Source organism: Camellia sinensis, chromosome 3 (genome assembly GCF_055761805.1).
Source record: "Camellia sinensis isolate YWXY chromosome 3, ASM5576180v1, whole genome shotgun sequence".
Classification (NCBI taxonomy): domain Eukaryota; kingdom Viridiplantae; phylum Streptophyta; class Magnoliopsida; order Ericales; family Theaceae; genus Camellia; species Camellia sinensis.
The window spans coordinates 11,482,988-11,502,448 of record NC_138963.1 but is presented as its reverse complement, the minus strand read 5'-3'; the positions used below and the strand labels follow the sequence as shown (position 1 = coordinate 11,502,448).

At 33.4% G+C, this 19,461-nt stretch overlaps 2 protein-coding genes across 2 annotated transcripts; one reads left to right on the top strand and one right to left on the bottom strand.

The window, feature by feature from the left end:
• Nucleotides 1-574: 574 nt before the first annotated feature.
• LOC145821312 (uncharacterized) lies at nt 575-1,724 on the top strand. Its single transcript, XM_082917819.1, has 2 exons — nt 575-1,078; nt 1,377-1,724. Exons 1-2 carry the CDS (start codon nt 575-577, stop codon nt 1,722-1,724), a joined length of 852 nt encoding a protein of 283 aa, XP_082773945.1.
• Nucleotides 1,725-4,192: 2,468 nt separating this feature from the next.
• On the bottom strand, nt 4,193-6,020 carry LOC114287504 (alpha 1,4-glycosyltransferase family protein). Its single transcript, XM_028230881.2, has one exon. The coding sequence runs from the start codon at nt 5,757-5,759 to the stop codon at nt 4,533-4,535; it is 1,227 nt and encodes a 408-aa protein (XP_028086682.1). The 5' UTR covers nt 5,760-6,020; the 3' UTR covers nt 4,193-4,532.
• Between the last annotated feature and the right edge of the window lie 13,441 nt (nt 6,021-19,461).

Sequence of the window (19,461 nt, the reverse complement as noted above, 5' to 3'; positions counted from 1 at the left end):
CACGGATGAAACTTTAGGATTTAATTTGTCGAAACTGAAATTCTGGGATTTAAATTGAAAAACACGCGAAACCCTAGGGTTTGTTTTGTAATTAACCCTTTCTAATAGAAGTAATTTTCATTATAATTTTTAAATTTGAGCTTACCTCAAATCATCTCATTTTTGGTAAATTTCATTTTAATATAAACAACTGTACAAGTTTAAGGGCAATTCACTTTTGATATAATATCAACATATCGTAGACGAGTATTAATTTTTTTTACTATATGATTATGTTGTTGTTCATGTTTCACGTGCATCAGAATCTCGTCGAAAGCTTCAAGAGATCATGGAAGAATTGCATGAGTTTTAAATATTTCATTAGAATATTCTTGTCACAAATTTCCAGCAATGTGGGTATGCCAAAAATGGCTTAAACCTCTAGGCAAAACTTTTGTTGATTAAAGAAACGAATTGTTAAAAAGCATCTATAAATAGTGGGTTTTTCTTTGCTCAAACCCATAAATCCTAAACCATTTTAGCCCAAATTAAGCACAACCCAAGATCGATATAGAAGAAGATAATCACTTGCCCGATGCGAGCAATCAGTAAGCCTAAGGGTCTCATGATGAGGCTTACAGAGGCTGTTGGTAAAAAAATTGATGAAGGAACACATAAGACTGAATTCACATCTTCTGCTAGCATTTACAGGGTCCCCGATGAGCTTCGTAAGCTCAACGAAAGTGCCTATGTCCCTCGCCTCGTCTCCATCGGACCTCTTCACAGTGAGGACCGAAACTATTTCAAATCACCAGTACACAATATCAAATTGAGTTATGTGAATTTCCTCCTCAGTCGAAGCACCTGTGTGGGGTCAGATCAGCGTCAATTGATTCTGCTCGAATGTCTCACTCAAATGAGAGAGTCATTAGAGGAAGCCAAGAAATGCTATGTGGAAGAAGTTTATGATAAGCTCGACGAAGAGATGTTGGTGATCGATGGATGTTTCATACTCGACATGACTTGTTATTGCTCAAGAACCAGCTTCCTTTCTTCGTTCTCCAGAGGTTGTTCGGGCTCACAGTCTCACCTATACCGTGTATGAATCTTACTCTTATTGATTATGTCTTCTAATTTTTTAGCGACATTTTGAATACAGAATCAAAAGTCAATGAAAGAACAAAACAGAAGATGAGTAAGAAAGCTGATTATCTTCATATCCTCGATATTCCACATAACCTCTACGATTCTTACAAAAAACCCAAGACTCAACCATCTTAAACTGTCCATGCCTTCTGCATCAGACTCGAATTCGCAGGAATCAAGTTTGTATCCAATCGGCCCCCAGCGGAGAAGAATTTAAGATCAGGTTTAATGAATATAAATGTCTTTCCAAGATTATTTATGGAGCTCGTTTTGTAATCCCAACTTTGTTCATCTACGAGTCCACCGAGCCATTCTTGAGAAACCTCGTTGCTTACGAGCAGTGTCCCCCTGGTGTTTGTCGTTACTTTACATCATATGCCAATTTTATGGATACCCTCATAAGCAGTGACAAAGATGTTCATGTGCTGGACAAGGCTGGAATCATACGTAACCATCTAGGCGCCGGTGAAGATGTAACCAAGTTCTTCAACAATCTCTGCAAGGAAGTTGTTCTCAAGGAGTCTTATAATTATTTCGCTGAAACAATCAGTGCTGCTAATCACTACAGCAAGGCTTTTTGGACTGATTTGATGGAGTAAGGATCTTCTAGAATTTTTTCTTCTTAAAATTTTCTAGAGTGGTGCATTGTGTGGTTGAGATTTAATGATAAGTCACATCAATTTTTCAGCATTAAATTTCAACCACACAATATACCACTTTAAGAAACTTTAGAAAAAAAACACTCTAAAGGATCTTTGTTGGATTTGATGGCACGTCTGAGGCGTAAATACTTTGCAAGTCCATGGGCATTCAAGGCTTTCGTTGTTGGCTTTGTCACTTTTGCCGTTGCTGCGTTTAAATTCATCACAAAGACTTTCCATATCCGTATCCCCCCGTATGATTAATTAATGAGGATGATGAATATATATTATGTTATAGATCATCTTAAGTCAACAAGTCATCCAGTATTGTCTTAGCCTCAACAAGAATTGTGTCAACCAGAATGTCTAAGGGCATGTGTTTCTAAAACGTGGCGTGTTTGGTTTACTATGTAATCTCTCATTCTTGTATGGATAATGTTATACATAAATAAATTTCTTTCACATTATCGCGTCTAATTCAAATAAGTAAGAATATAATAAAATTAATATTATAATGTGTACTTAAATTCACTTAAAATCAAATTTTATATTTTAGAGATTTCCACTACAACATATAAGAGTTTTAAAGATCAAATTTTTTGATCTCTAAAAGTAAAAATTTTGTTGCAAACAATGGCGACTCCAGGAATTTTTGTCAATGGTGTCAATCAAAAACTTAAATACCATATATCTTACAGAAAATTCACATTAATCATTATATCACATATGGAGAAAAAAATCAACAAATTAATTTAAATTCTAAAATTATAAACAAAAATATTTCAATATATTGATACTATTATTTAAGCAAAAAGACATGCTAATACACGAGTTTCTACAATTGACCACGACGAGATTTCATATTTTGAAATCGTTGCATAATAAGCTCATTATCAACACTATCAAATAGTGGGTTCAAAAGAGTAGGATTTAAATCTATAGGTTCAAAGTTATATTTTAGTGGGTTCAATAACTAATTTTTTTCCTAAAATCTAATCTTTATATAATAATAATAATAATTCAGCCAGGGGGTTCGGGTGACACCCCTGGCCAGGCCTTGAAGCCGCCCCTGGTTGCAAAAGATATTTAGGTATCAATTTTTATCGTTGTAAGGATAATCACTAAAAGATCGTCCCAAAAAATAAAAAAAATAGGGTTTTTAGCTATAAAATTTTAATAATGTCACTAATAAATATACTTTTAGGGACGAAGAAAAATATGTTGCCCATTCTTGATTCAGAACGAAGAAAAATAAATAAATAAAACGAAAATTTTAAGTAATTCCAATCTTGTCTTTTCTTACACAAATCAACTTTCCTTCAACAACTGAAAGTACAAATGAATTCTCCTGCCGGCTTTGCAATTTTTTTAATGATTTTCATTAGCCATCTCAAGTTCTTCCTATACCCTTCTTTTCCTTGTTTTCCAGTACCATTTTTTTGAGAAAATAATGGCATCAGAGATAACAGAAGAAAAAGATGAAGAAGCCCTTTTCACCATCAACACAGAAGCTAAAAAAGACAAGATCAGACAGATCATAGAATACCAGAAATCACTCTACTTTTCTTCGTCTTCTTTTTCCTCTGCAGCCACTTCTTCTTCTTCGTTTTCATCTTCACGGATAAGTAAATCTCTGTTAGACTTGATGAAAGAAGGAAGCACTTCTTTGAGGCGATTATTCGACATGGAACATACTAGCTTGGCAACCCATATGAATGACTACAGTGGCTCTCCCATAATTAAGTCTATTCCCCTTTGGGGCAGCGATACAGACGATGGAGTTCATGATGATCCATGGAAGTCCATAAACAGGAATGTTGGACCTGTGTTTGGGTCTGGAAGTGGTGCTCAAAGTGTGTTGGGTGCAGAGAGTAGATCCATGGATGGAATTGGATTGCCTGTTGGTAGAAAACCCAGAATTAGCAAACACAGGTTGAATAGAACCAAGTCGTTTAGGAGGCTGCCAAGATTCAGTTTTTGGAGATCCAGAGATTTCCGATTCGGGTTGAGGTTGAGACGGCTGAGGAGTATGATCTGTGGTAGAAAGTTCTGATAACGTAGTTCAATTAACGGGCAAATGGTGAGGTTTCAATTAACGTAGTTTTTGGATTACACATACAATAAAACACCACACTCTAATCAAATGATGAAAAATCTTCATGATATATTTCATATTATTTTTTTCATGATCCCTAATATTATTCTTTATCTGTTTTGACCCAATATGCTTCTCTTCGGATTCTTGTACATATTGAGTTATTTTAGAGTTTAGGGTCTAGTAATTTTTGAAGGTCTTCTATAATAGAAGATCGTGTTGAAAGATCTTACTAACTGTAATCTCTATATTTATAGTGAAACTCATTTATTTATTTATTTTATTTATAAATATAGGTTTTTATAGCTAAATAACTCATTTGTCGTTCTACTTTTTCCATAACAAGAACAAACACTTTCACATGCACATTTATTGACAACATTGAATATCAATTACATTTTGCTACATGTATGAGATTATCACAGGAGCAATTTTCCTATTCACATCTGAAAAAGAGTAAGAGCAAAACAAAAACCAACACGGAAAACAAAAGAATCTTTTGGAATTGATTGAAATTCAATTCCAAAGCCCTTGATTCTGGAGCTTATTGTACCAAATTGAACTCAAATTTTCAATCTGAATCAAAGAATCCATTCTTCTATTTCACAGCAATCAAAATACCCACTTCATAGCTGAAAAAGCTATGTCATTCAGCTTAGGGGCAAGCATGTCTAAGAACTGTATATGGGCCTGCAAATCACACAGTGACTTGAAATCAATCTCCCTATGATACTTCCCTCTTCAATTCTCAATCTGCTACTCTCTCTGTTCCACAGGTGAACCCCATAACTCGCCCAGGTTAGCTGAAACAACTTGGCTTCGATCCATTTTGAATGAGCCCGGTTAGTCGGTTTTTCAAAAAGCCCTCCTATCCTAATCCAATCCACCGGATAAAACGCCATGGGCGGCAAGACAGTGAAATTACCCTTAGGTCCTTCTGTTTCCATCTTCTCAACCACTCTGGAAACCAAGTAGGGTCCATTGTGCCCCCATTTGTTCCCATCAAAAGTGGTAGCAAATTCCTCCATGAACTTGTACAGAATTGGATGATTCTTATCAAAAACAAGCACTGCATTGTTCAATCTTGTCCATTTACCCGATCCATCGACGCTTTGTGCTCCGAGTGAATTTCTCAAAACTGAGAAATTCCTCAAAACTATGAAATCAGTGTCTAAATAAACCCCTCCATACTTATACAGAACCGCGAGTCTGATCAAATTAGACAGGTTCTGAGCCAAGGGAATTTCACCGGGGTCCTTGTTACCGGTCTTGATGTCATCAAACCATGACTCAGCTGGTGTGTTCTTGAACAGAGACGACAAGTTGGGCCTGACTGCTAGAACTCTGAACCCCAGCTCGAGCAGTGGTTTCAAGATCCTAAACCCAAAAGCAGAGTCCATAGTTCTTGACAGAATCAACAAACACCCACGTGGGTTGGCTTTGAATAGACTCTCCAATGCAAGAAACTCCCTAGGCCCGAATGATTTTGCAGGGGAAATCCATGTCATGAAGAACTGACCTCTACAATGATCATCAAGAAACTCTGTGACTCTGCCATGGAATTGGGTAGTGAGGGTTGTTTTCTTGAATATCTCCAACTCTGATGACTCTTTCTTGGAACTTGGGGTTTCAATGTGTGGCTCTGTAACAACCTCTTCTTTGAGGGAAAGAAGCTCATGGGTTGAGGTTGATTTGAGTTTTTGTTGTTGGTTGTTGTGATGAGCAACAGAGTGGAGAGAGAGATTGGAGATCAAACTGTTGGCGAATATGATGATGAGTAGAATGGCAGCGAAGGAGATGGTGGAGAAGATGGGTAGTTTGGCTCGGCCGAGTCTCGGGGAATCAAACATCTTAGAAGAAGGAGTAGTAGTAGTTGATCTCAGTTGCAGGGAAGACATGGGTCTACCATTGAAGTAATCATGCTACTGATATAAATAGAGAGAAGGGGGAAACATTTTATATATATGTGTGTGTCTGTGTGTTTATTTTTCTAGAAGCTTTGTTGATCTTATTCTATATGAAATGGTTAAAATGCCTAATACATGAATTACATGAATTGATGGTTAAAATTCCTAGTACATGAATTACATATGAATGGAAGGTTCAAATGTCAAGAAATGAATTACATGAATTAATCAAGCCAATATGTGATTCATCACCTAGGGATTTTTTGTCTTTAAATATTTTTGTTCCCCATCTCAATTTATTCACAATATCTTGAAATTTTCACATTTTGAAATTTGTATAGGATGGATATTAGTGGATTAGAATAAAGGACGGTTTGAGAGTAATAGATCATTCGCTATTGGTCACATCCCACTTAGTTTGAAGTAAATATTGAGTAGGATAGTGATATTTTATGCGGTTATTACTAATCAATGAGAAGTATCACTTTAAAATAATAATAGTGGGTGGCACACGCGATACGTGTGCAATTCAGATAACTAATAATAAAAATGAATAATAAAGAATTTAATATCATAATATGTATGTTACTTGAGTGATAAGTATATTCTTAATAAAACCCAAGGTTTTGGGTTCAAACTTGCTTACGCTATATATAACAATTTTTTTTATTTTAGCATATATAAAGTTGCCACGTGACATGAGGAGAAGAAGGTTTCACTAAACTAATTTAGGCATTCACTTAATAATAGTATAGATAAATGTAGACTACATAGTTGGGCTAGTAGGAGATGAGAGATATGAAATTAAAAACTTTAAAAAAAATTGAATTAAAATATTTTAAAAAATTATCAAAAAAAATACAAATTGAAAACTCATAAAATTTTACTCTAAACCATTCGGATCTCAAATTTAAAGAGATAGTTGTTACGAAAAAAGAAATTACAAAAAATTTAAATAGTTATGAAGTTAATTTTAAAATTGATAGATTCACATTGGATAAGTGGCTTAATTAATTTCACAAACTTATAAGATTCAGAAGAAAAAAGAGTTTCTAAAGTTTGATGAGGGCTATTTATTTAGTCACCCTAAATAGCGCAGATTCCAGACCACAGAGATATAGTTCAAGAGATATTATAGACTAATAGACAATTAAGGATAAAATATAAAAAAAAAATAAAAAAGATAGCACATATGAAGAAGATATTTGCTTGTTGAGTTTATTATACAAATTAAAGTTATAGTTGATGAAAAATGGTGAGACAGAAAAAAAATTGAGAGCTTAGACATGTACAAATCTCCTGCAGCTTGGCCACTTGTCTTGTAGTGCAAAAAAATATGCCATTTTCCATCTCTTAGACTTTAATTTTTGCCTAACATGTCCAAAGCTTAATTAGGGACAATTTGAACTCTCAATTGCCATAGAGATGACTGAAATTACGTAGAGAAATTGGCATGGATTTCATGAACTGTGTTTGGATCATGAATTTTTGTAAAAATTTAAAAAGAAAAAGAGAAAAAGTGAAGAAAATATTAATGAAATATTAACTAAATTTTTTCTCTATTTTTTGTTTCTCTTTCCAAACACCATCTAGCATTACATGGTGGTGATAAATTTAAAAGTATGTTGATGATGTTTTGTTTTAATGTAAAATTTTAAAATTTACTATAAAAAATCGAATGTATCAAAATTTCATTTCGAGTGGTTATGTGCATACTCAATAATAGCAAACCGTGGCCATTTTATCTCTTATTCTCCTAATAAAATGACTATATGCTTTCAGTTATTAAGCAGGTTACCTATATAGTCGTGTGAAATATTTAAAATGTTTCACCTAATTCAATCACAATATTATGTAAACAAAAAAAAATTACTAGGTATTTTTCTCTATCATAGCATTAATTTTTCTTATTTTTTTAGTTTCAAGTGATAACATATAGCAAGTAGCTGCAAAAGGCATTTGGAAGAGTTGGAATGTTAATTGGAAAACAGTTAATAGGGATTAGCTAACATTATTGGATTTGATCTGAAATGAAATGAAATGTGATGTTAAATTCAAAATGACCTATTGATCAAAACGCAATACCTTCGAAGGTGATATGGATTATTTTTTAGGAAACAATACATCCTTAATTTAGAACCTAAATTACATAAATTTTTTCATTAAAATTTATAGTCATACAAGTCAAAAATGATCATGGCAAGTTTTACCTTGATTCTAGGTTTTATGCTTTGTCGTGATTTTTTTAATTTTCTTTATTAATTTTGTGATTTTAATAGAATCAACCTAGTTTGTTGTTTCTTATTAGGATTACAATTTTTTCAATATATAGACTTATATAAGTCCAACAGCTTATCAGTTTTCAAAAATCGAATAAATTTTTGTGTTTTATATTCTGGATATTTTTAAAATCAATAACAATATAAAAATAAGAAGTAATCTTGTCACACCAATTATGTTTCTCCACATTTCCACCATCATGTAATGATAAATACACAAAAATTATTTATATATTCTTCAAATTCCCATTTTAATAAGAAATCAAAAAGTAAAAAATAAATAATTTTGAGAAAATCCTTTTCTTGAGAGATGGGTTACCATTGTCTTTCCATGAACTATAAAATAAAAAGTAATGTGAGGTTTGGCTTTTCAATCATTGCAAGACTAGTCATTGATTATTAAGGCCAAGTTTGGGAAGACTAAAAAAGTGTATTTTTTGTTTTTTTGGACTAAAAAATTGAGGTTGAAAATATGGATGTTTGGGTTAACTTTTTGACTTTTTATTGAAAAATGTGTAATAAAAAATTGTAAAATTTGATTTGTAGGGAAAAATTTGAATTGGGAGTTGTGCAGTCGTAATTGTTGACTTTTGGTGAATAGTGTTAACTTTTTAGCTTTTTGAGTAACTTTTTGGCTTTTTGACTTTTTTAGATCTTCCCAAACTTGGCCTAATTTAAATCTTATTGCATCATTGACTTTGGTGGAAGAAAACATCTTCATCTTTATCTGTTTTTTAATTTAGGAGTGGGGTTTTGAAAAGATGGTATTGCAATGAACATGTTTTTATTTTATTTATTTTAAAAAAATAATAATAATTAGTGACCGAGAGGATATGAATTCGAAGAAGACTAGAGGACCTTTTACCTATATGGGTGGGCTTATTAATCAATGTCTATTATGGAGCCAACTTTGTGATTATTTTTATTTTCTTTTATTTTTCTTTTGTAATGATATTGACTTATTTGTGTGCCTTCTCATTGTAGTTAATGGGTGTTGGAGCATCTTTAATAATATTTTTAAATTTTTTTCTCCAAATTTTAATTAAAAAGTGTGTTTTTCATTTTAGAGGGTCACTTTTTCACTAGTCTCTCCACTAATGCTTCTTTTTTTTTTTCTATTTTATTTGAATATTCCTTCTTTATACATTTCTTAAACTAGGAAAACATTTGGAGAGATGTTGGAGCATGGTTTTCGAAATGAAACTCTCTAAAATAGCTAAATATAGGGTTTGAGGGAGATGTTGGAGGCTTTTATTAGGATGTGAAACCTTACATCTTTCTCATTGTGACCGACAAAAGCACCATTTCATATATCTATGTATGCAAGTATATAAATAAAAAATAAAAAAGGGTATTTAGAATATATATGCATGCTTTGAGATAAATTTGAGCTAGAACTTAGATTTGGATAAGTTAATAAGGGTGAGAGCATGACTCGAGTTTAGACAAATATCTTTATAATTTGAGTTAAGCTTAGATCCATTCTCAAGTCTATCAAACTTGACCAAGTTGCAGCCTTACTTAAACCATAAGCTACGACAATTAAATATTGCACTTTGTATCTTGTAATTTTATATAATTTGCACTTTCACTTGAGAGATAACTAAAGACCTGTTCAGTTGTAATTAAAATAACAATCATAATAGATTATAAGTAAAGATCACAAAAAGTCCAAACTAGAGCATATAGTATACTTCTTTTTATTTTATTTTTTGTGTATTATAGAATTTTCATTTCTTTTTTTTTAAATCTCAAAACAAGTAATGTAATTTATCCATTTTTTTTATTTGTTATATGTTTCACACAACATGTGGAAATACAATTACAATGTTCTAAATAAGTTCTTTTTGGGAAACCATCATCTCTGACCTGACCTCTATATTAGGCCCTTTCATTTCATTTGTTTTTACTATTCCACGTTGCAAAAGGTTTCTTAATTGAGCTGCTGCCTATCAATGTTGACTTAATTTTTAACATGACCCACCTGTCTATCATGTTATGAACTGTAATGATCTGTATTCAAATTATGTTAGAGGTAAATGAGGGTAGTCGAGTTTTAGTATATTTAGATTTATTTATTAAGATTTTAATAAGTTTGAATTTGAGTTTGAGGTCAATAAAAATTTAACGAGTCGAGCTTGAACCGAGTTAGTTTAGGCTTAACTCGAGTTCAAGTCTATTCACGAGCCTTAATGAATCAAAATATTTATAAATTTATATTTGTGTATAAAATTAAAGTTATAATTAAAACTTTGATTATACAATTATATATGTATAATATATATAAACATACTATAAAAAAGTCAATATTGTATTAAAATAATAATATCTATTATTACTATTATATAAATGTATTATCTATAATTAACTATTATTTATATTTATATTTTTTAAACATATAAATAATATATTTATCTTATTTTTTATACATATTTTTACATTATTTAATATATAAATAATAAATGTTAAATGTTAAATGAGTCAGTTAACGAGTTGAGCTTACGAGTCAAGCAATAGTATGTTTGGAGTTGTTTATTAAAAATTTAATAAGCTCGAACTCGAATGTAAGAAAAATTTAACGAACCGAGTTTGAACGAGTTTTTACTAAGCTGAATTCGAACTGTTCAAGAACGACTCTGTTTATTTCCAGCCCTTATAAGAAGTAATGGGCTGGATTACAAGGAGAATGGCAACACACAGATTCCTCATGCATCTAAAACCCAAACCCAAGGAGAGGTGGTTAATCAGAAATTAAAGGAGAAAGGGGTACGGAGGTGATAAACCCAACTCCAATCAGTAATGTTGTGTTTGGTTAGAAGATTTGGAGAGAGATTTGGAAAGGGAAAAGGAAAAGGTATGTGAAAGTAGGTGAAATATAGGCATGTTTTATTCACATTTCACCTACCTTTTCCATTTCTCTTTCCAAATCCCTCCCCAAATCCCCTAACCAAACACAGCATAAGTCTACTGTGAAGGGGAGAGGGAAAGGGAAAGTCTTGCGAGGTAAGCTATGGAAGAAGAAAGGAAAGTTGGTTGGTGACAGAAATTCAGGAGAACCATCTTTAAATCTGTGGAAATGAGTCATTTTCAGGTCTGCTGTAGCTGCTATTTCACTCTCAATAGCAAGAGAATCCAGCAGAGGAAGGTTAGTGTTGTCGGAGGCTGAAGCCTCACTTAAAATTGGAAAAGCTCTGGTTATTGATTATGACGGGAAAGAAGATGAAGTGATCAATCAATTGAAAGAACTGGAAGCTCAAGATGTGGAAAAAGTAAGGAAAATGGATGGAGATGCTAATTAATTTAGCCAACTAAGGGGAAATGGAGTGTTAAGCAATGTTTAATGAAGATACAATCATGGAATGTGAAAGGGATTGGGCGACTAGAAAAAAGAAGAAAGATTAAGAAAAATCTTGCTGTTAGAAGAGTGGATATTATTTTACTTCAAGAAACAAAGAAATCAAAAGTCAATCTGGAGTTAGTAAAGAGTATGGCCTGGTGACTCTTTTGAATTCATGTCTGTTGATGCAATTGGTAGAGCTGGAGGTCTGTTATGCATTTGGAACTCGAAGGTTTTTCAATTGAAGGCATGCTTGTCACGACCCGCTCCCCGTACCTAAGGATTAAGTATCGTGATGGCCAGTAACTAAGGTTACCTCCGGCCAATCTTAAACAAATCAATAAACGCAAGCGGAAGAAATATTTAAGTAATTGGAACTTCTATTTTTATTACAAAATTTATTAACTAAAAAGGCCGATGTTTACATAGAAAAATATTAATAAAAGTGTTGTGTGTATCTATTCCGCAGCCCACTTTCCAAAAGTTATTTCTAAATTGCCCAGATCAGTTCCTCCCTATTCATAGGAAGGTAACGCCACTAGCAAGCCAACACGTGGCCAATCCGTATCATTTCATAGATTATTTCATAATTCTCCTGATTCACTCCTAGATTCATAGTTATCTTAAGTAATAATTAAGATAATTACGTGTTGACCCAGTATTTTAATATAATTATATAAATAAATTAATTCTTAATTAAATTACACTCTATCGTATATCAGCAAAAAATTAATTATTTATTTTATTACCACACCAATGATTATTATTATTATTTATTTATACTTTGACCCCTAAATTTTTAATAATTATATTGTTTTACAAAATTACACATAATAATATATAATAAATTATATATTTTTCTAACTGTGATTAAATAATATTAGTATAAATTCTACAAAATAATTAAAAATCTGGGTTGTTACAATCTTCCCTCCTTTTAAAATTTCGTCCTCGAAATTTGTCATATGTAAGTTATCCACTACGCACTCTGTTAAATATATATTAGATGATTAATCTGATAGAAAATATTACCTCAAAAAAAAGCCTTACCAAAAATAACTCACTGTCTAGTTGTCAAAAATTGTTTTGGGCCAAAATAAGAATAAGGAGCGACTTTAAAAACTTTTCACTCGTTTTGTTTATGTTAAAAATAAATAAAAATGAGAACACAATGACAGAATTATATGCAAGAATTGAAAATTTTGAGATGTACTTTTCATTGATGGGAAATAGTTTCAAAATTAGTATCTTTATAATTTGAATCCACTTTTAAAAAAACATCAAAATAAATTTTTTTTTTGAATACTGAACTGAAAATTATATGTATTTAATTATATTATAATTTTGGTGGGTGCTTGAGCCCGACATCCTTCTTTTCTTGTCCTTCTTTTACTATAACAAATATAAATTATATCTAATATCCTTCACAAATTAGGAACACTAAAAAAAAAATATTATATATGTAATCATATAAAATTATAATATAATTAAATCGACTAACAAAATATAATATTTAGGTACTACTTACCCGCTATCTTTAAATGTGTGTGTGTCCTATGCTCCAATGATGAATTTTTTTTTTTTCTAAAAAAATCATTGCTCTGATACCATTTGTCACGACCCGCTCCCCATACGCAAGGGTTAAGTATCGTGATGGCCAGTAACTGAGATTACCTCCGGCCAATCTTGAACAAATCAATAAACGCAAGCGGAAGAAATATTTAAGTAAGAGTACCAAAATAATCATTGGAGCTTCTATTTTTATTACAAAATTTATTGACCAAAAAAGCCGATATTTACATAGAAAAATATCAATAAAAATGCTATGTGTGTCTACTCCGCAGCCATGCGTCTAAGACTTTTCAAAAGCTATTTTTGAATTGCATGTTTCCTGAAAATTGGTAAACAGCTATAAGCACATGGCAGAGTGAGAAATATTATACCAAGAACATAGGGGAGATGAAATAACCATGGATAGTTAGTTAGGCCAAAACATTTACATAACTCAGTTTGGTAAATAAATCATTTAAGTAGCAGCAACTGAAATACAGAATTTATGTAAATATATAATCATAACCACGGTACAGAACAGAACAGAAGTCACAGAAGTGACAGTCAGAACAGAGGTACGGATTCAAGAGGTGGCTCATACGGATTCTAAAGGTGGCTCCCACAATAGTGTAGCACTTAGCCCCGCACAGAACAGAGGTACGGATTCAAGAGGTGGCTTGTACGGATTCTAGAGATGGCTCCCACAATAGTGTAGCACATAGCTCCGCACAGCACTTTGCTCCGCACAGAACAGAGGTCAATGGATCCATGACAGACAAAGGACCACAAAGTGGTCAAGCAGAGGCCAATGATTATTTAAGTCCCCAAGGCATGGGACTCCCGTTGTGGTACTTACAAAACATAATTGTATATAAGGTCATAGTTAAATATTATTTAAAATATAAACAAACATATCCATGGGTTTCCTTTTCACAAATAGGGTTCAGAAAATAAACCACGTAACTGAAATATTTATATAATTTATAATGGTTTATAAAACATAACTTGTATAAGATAAATATGGTAAGTCAAAACATACGTAAAATATATTTAGGTGACTCAAGGTATAATATAACTCAGCTTAACTTTAATACATTACGTTTTCTTTCCACTATCAAAAATCCTTTCAGCTTCCACTATTTTTTTCTTTCCTTTCCCCTCTTTCTTTCCTTCCTTTCTCTCTTTCCTTTCTTTCTTTTCTTTGTCTGCCCAGATCAGCTCCTCCCTATTTATAGGAAGGTAACGCCACTAGCAAGCCAACACGTGGCCAATCCGTATCATTTCATAGATTATTTCATAATTCTCCTGATTCACTCCTAGATTCATAGTTATCTTAAGTAATAATTAAGATAATTACATGTTGACTCAGTATTTTAATATAATTATATAAATAAATTAATTCTTAATTAAATTACACTCTATCATATACCAACAAAAAATTAACTATTTATTTTATTACCACACCAATTATTATTATTATTATTTATTTATACTTTGACTCCTAAATTTTTAATAATTATATTGTTTTACAAAATTACACATAATAATATAAAATAAATTATATATTTTCCTAACTGTGATTAAATAATATTAGTATAAATTCTACAGAATAATTAAAAATCTGAGTTGTTACAATGTTGCTGTAACCATAATTTCTTGATGTTATCAGATACAATTTTTCATAGTTTTGAATGTGTTATCGTTAATGTATATGGTCCTAACGAGGTGGCACAAAGAAAAGAGGTTTGGAAGTGCTTAATAAGGTTAAGATCTATCTTTTCAGGGTCGTGGTGTATAGGAGGAGATTTTAATGAAATCAGAAACATCTCAGAAAGGATTGGATGCTCTAGACGGGATAGAGGGATGAAGGACCTCAATTATATGATTGAATAACTGGAACTGATGGATATACCCATGCTTGAGAGGAAGTTCACTTAGTGTAACTCCCAAGATAGAGAGAAATAGAGTAGAATTGATCAATTCTTACTTAATCTTGAATGGGTGCAAAACTTTAATTTTAAATAATGGGGGCTGCCTAAGTTGTTGTTTGATCATTGCCACATAATTTTAATGGTGGACGATAAGGACTGGGCCCCTATGCCATTTAGGTTTATTAATGCTTGGTTGTTACACCCCAACTTTCTACCTTTTGTGAAGCAAAACTGGTCAGAGTTCGTGGTGGAATGGTGGGTAGGGTATAAGTGTCTTATGAAATTTAAAGCATTGAAGCAAGCACTTAAACAGTGGAACATGGAGGTGTTTGGCAAGATTGAAGCTAAGCTTAAAAGTGTAGAAGATGAAGCTCATGCTCTTGATATATTAGTTGAAGAGAGACCATTTCTTGATACAGAACAGGTTAGAAGAAATGAAGTAAGGGGTGAAGTTTGTAGGTTAAGCAAAATGTTGGAATGGATTTGGTTGCAGAAATCCAGAAGCAACTGGACCTCTAAAGGTGATAGAAATACCAGATATTTTCACATATTGGCTTCTAGCAGAAACAGTAGAAATTCCTTGTGTTCAATTATAGTGAATGGATCCATGCTTGAGGAGCCGATGGAATTAAGGAAGAAGTTAAAACTCATTTCAAGAGGCAATTCTCTGAATCTTGGAGTATTAGACCTAGATTATCTGGCCCTTTTAAAAACATTGGAGGTGCTCAAGTGGGGGAACAACTGGAAGCTGATTTTACAAAGGAGGAAATTAAAAAGGTGATCAAGAGTTGTGTGGACAATAAGGCCCCAAGGCCTGATGGGTACAACATGTCATTTTTTAAGAAGTGCTGGGGAATTGTAAAATATGATGTCATCCAATTCATGAGAGAATTTCATTGGAATGCACGCTTGGTCAGTGGGCTCAATAGCTCATTTATTGCTCTAATTCCAAAAACTGATAGTCCATCTTGTTTGAATGAGTATAGGCCAATTAGCCTCATTGGCTCTTTGTATAAGATACATGCAAAGGTGATAGCAAATAGGATTAAACAGGTGTTGCCTAGGATTATTAGTGAGGTTTAGTCAGCTTTTTTGGGTGAAAAGCACATACTGGATGGGGTCTTGATAGCCAATAAGGTAATTGATGGTTGGAAAACTTCTAATAGAACAAGTCTGGTAATCAAACTAGACTTTGAAAAGGCATATGACTCAGTTAATTGGGAGTTCTTATTTTTTATGCTCTCAAACTTTGGTTTTGGAGAGAAATGGGTGAGCTGGATGAGAACTTGTGTGTCTTCGGCTAAAATTTCTGTCTTGGTCAATGGATCACCAACATCTAAATTTAGTCCACAAAAGGGTCTAAGGCCAGGTGACCCATTGTCACCATTTCTATTTAACATTGTAGCAAAGGGGCTAAATATCTTGTTGAGTAGAGCCAAAGAGTTGGGCTTAATAAAACGGGCTGAGGTGGGTTCTACTGGTATTATAGTTTCCCATTTACAATTTGCAGATGACACTATTTTTTTTTTTTTTTTTTGTAAAACTGAATGGGTGGAAATGGTAAACATTAAACGAATCCTACGATGTTTTGAGATCTTATCAGGTTTGAAAATAAACTACCACAAGAGTGTCATTTGTGGTGTGGGGGTGGATGATGGGCTGATGCAAGATTTTGCCACTAGTTTCAATTGTCTGCACTAGAAGCTATCTTTGAAATATTTGGGGATGCCTTTGGGGGCTAATCCAAGAAGGAAAAATACTTGGAAGCCTGTTTTGGATAAATTCAAGAAAAAATTGTCTTCATGGAAGAGGAGGTTGCTTTCTTTTGCTGGGAGGTTAATTTTAATCAAATCTGTTATGTCCAACTTACCTATCTATTACTTATCCCTGTTCAAGATTGCTATAGGGGTGGCTAAAGAGATTGAGAAACTTCAATCAGCTTTCCTTTGGGGTGGATCTAATCTTAGAAAGAAGGTGCATATGGTGAAGTGGGAGGTCATTACTAAAAGCAAGACTCTTGGTGGTCTGGGTGTGCGAAGGATTAGACTTATGAATGAATGTCTTCTATTAAAATGGTGGTGGAGATTTGGGTCTGAGCATAAATCTTTGTGGAAGGAAGTGTTATGCAGAAAATATAATATAGGGGGTGGTAGTTGGTTACCAAGTTTGGTTGGAAGACGCTCAAAGTTGTGGTCTGATATAATCCACACTGTCATGTTTAATTCAAATTTACACAACTATTATCTTAATAGTGCAATGATTGTGTTGGGTGATGAAAGGAGAGCTCATTTTTGGTTGGATAAGTGGGCAGGTAATGTATGCTTCAAGGAGGAATTTCCCAGACTGTTTTCCTTATCCACTAACAAGCATGGTGTGGTCAATATCTTCTTTCAGAGCAGGGGAGAAGCTGGAAGTTGGAAAGTGGGTTTTAGATGAGCTTTGCTGGCTTAGGAGGAGCATGAGGTAAGTAGACTTTACACTCTTAGTACTGTACCTATTCCTTGTAGCACCAAAGCAAATGAATTGATTTGGGCGACAGTCTCATCAAGGATTTTTACTATCTCTTCAATTTATAATTGGTGTGAGTCTTTACTTGGGCCTAAGCTGGATATGGCAGGAACCATTTGGAATAATTGTGCTCCACCCAAAGTGCAATTTTTTGGGTGGTTGTCTTGGCACAGAAAGGTTAAAACTTCTAGTTTTTTGCAAAGAGTTGGTATCCTTGATGGGAATGCTAATACTGTTTGTGTATTTTGTCTTAGTGAGGTAGAAACAGTGGATCATATTTTTCTCTTTTGCCCTTTTGTTTGGAGGATTTGGTCCAATATTGTAAAATGGTGGGGTCTTCAGTGGGTTTTACCTGGTTCAGTACATGGATTACTGCAGTGATGGGCTGGGTGTAAAATGAAAAAGTTGGAAAAGCAAATCTGGGCAGTTCTTTCCTTAGCTATTCTCTGGTCCATTTGGAAGCATCGAAATGAGTGTGTGTTTAATGGTATTCAACCAAATTGGGATGAACTGTGTGATCTTGTTAAGGTGAGAGTAGTAATGTGGATTAAGGTTTCCCCAATGGTTGTGGTGTTCTCTGTGAACAATCTGGTGCTTAATCTGCAACAAGTGCAATACTGCATTAGGAATGGTGGTTGAATTTTCTCTACTATTGCTGGTTCTGTGTTAAGGTATGCTCTGCTGCTAGTATGATATGCTGCTGCTGTTGTTATTCTTTGTTAATGCTCCTGTCAATGGTATGCTCTAATGCTGATATACTCTGCTGTTGGTCTGCTATTGCTGGTTCTGTGTTGAGGTATGCTCTGCTACTGGTATGATCTGCTGCTGCTGTTGTTGTTCTTTGTTAATGCTCTTGTCTATGGTATGCTCTGATGCTGATATACTCTGCTATTGGTCTGCTATTGCTGGTTCTGTGTTGAGGTATGCTCTGCTGCTAGTATGATCTGCTGCTACTATTGTTGTTCTTTGTTAATGTTCCTGTCTGTGGTATGCTCTGATGCTGGTATACTCTACTGTTGGTCTGTGGGGTTGCTACTGTTGGTGTATACTCTATTGCTGGCTGAAGGTTGTGTTGGACTGCTGTGCTCAGTTGGGGTTCAATATTGCACTAGGAATGGGAGCTGAGTATTCCATCTGTCAGTCTTCATATGGGAGGTGGACTGAGCATGGAATCTGGTGTGATCTGTTGTTGGTGTGGAGTTTGATCTGGTGTGATCTGTTGTAGTTGTTGTGGAGTTTGGTCCGTTTTCTCGTTGGTTCCTCACCAACTCTGGAGGTGCTAGCAAATGATAGAATGAGTTTTTTTGTGCCAACCTAGTTGAGATGATTTAGCCCATTGTGATGTTTTTGCACTTCCATTTTCTTTATTGATGTATTTTGTTTTGTGCATTCTACTTGATTCTTACATCAATAGAGTTTCTTTTTTACCGATCAAAAAAAAAATGTATGTATGAGAGAGAGAGAGAAACAATTTTGTGGGCCTTTTTCATGCCAAAAAAAAAAAAGAGGTCAAGACTCTTTGTGGACTTTTATGCATGTTCTCTATGGGCCTCGCTCCTGGACCCAAGAAAATTATAAAAAAAAAAAATTAGGATAGTGAGTCACTTTTCATAAAAAAAAATTTAAAAAAAAAAATTATAATTGTAAAATATTTTTTTATTTTTTTTTATTCATTTCCAAAACATTTTTGTACCAAATCTCGACACGAACAAGTGCCTTAGCATTTGCCTCCTTCATAAAAATTTCACGAAACTCTTGTAATCAATATGTAAATGCTAGCATATGTCTCTAGAGCATTATTTAGTGTCAGAATTAAAGTAAAAAATGTTTTGAAAATAAGTTTTTTTTAAAATATTTAAAATATTTTAATTTCAATGAAAAGTGAATTGAATGTAGTAAAAAGTGGTTTAAATTCAATAATACCTGTCATGTTCTTTTACTTTTCTATGAAAATAAATAATGAGGCGGCCCCTAGTTTAGAATAGCTGCTTTATCTATTATTAATTTTCCTTAATTCTTATATCTGGTAGAAATATTATTGATTTGTGGTAGGCCATGATATTCAACTCACTTGAGCTTTCACGTAC

Bases quoted from the DNA above. Each gene is read 5' to 3' on its own strand.
- LOC145821312 (XM_082917819.1), top strand. From the start codon at position 575: ATGCGAGCAATCAGTAAGCCTAAGGGTCTCATGATGAGGCTTACAGAG. The intron at 1,079-1,376 runs GTATGAATCTTA...TGTCTTTCCAAG, and splicing joins CACAGTCTCACCTATACCGT to ATTATTTATGGAGCTCGTTT.
- LOC114287504 (XM_028230881.2), bottom strand. From the start codon at position 5,759: ATGTCTTCCCTGCAACTGAGATCAACTACTACTACTCCTTCTTCTAAG.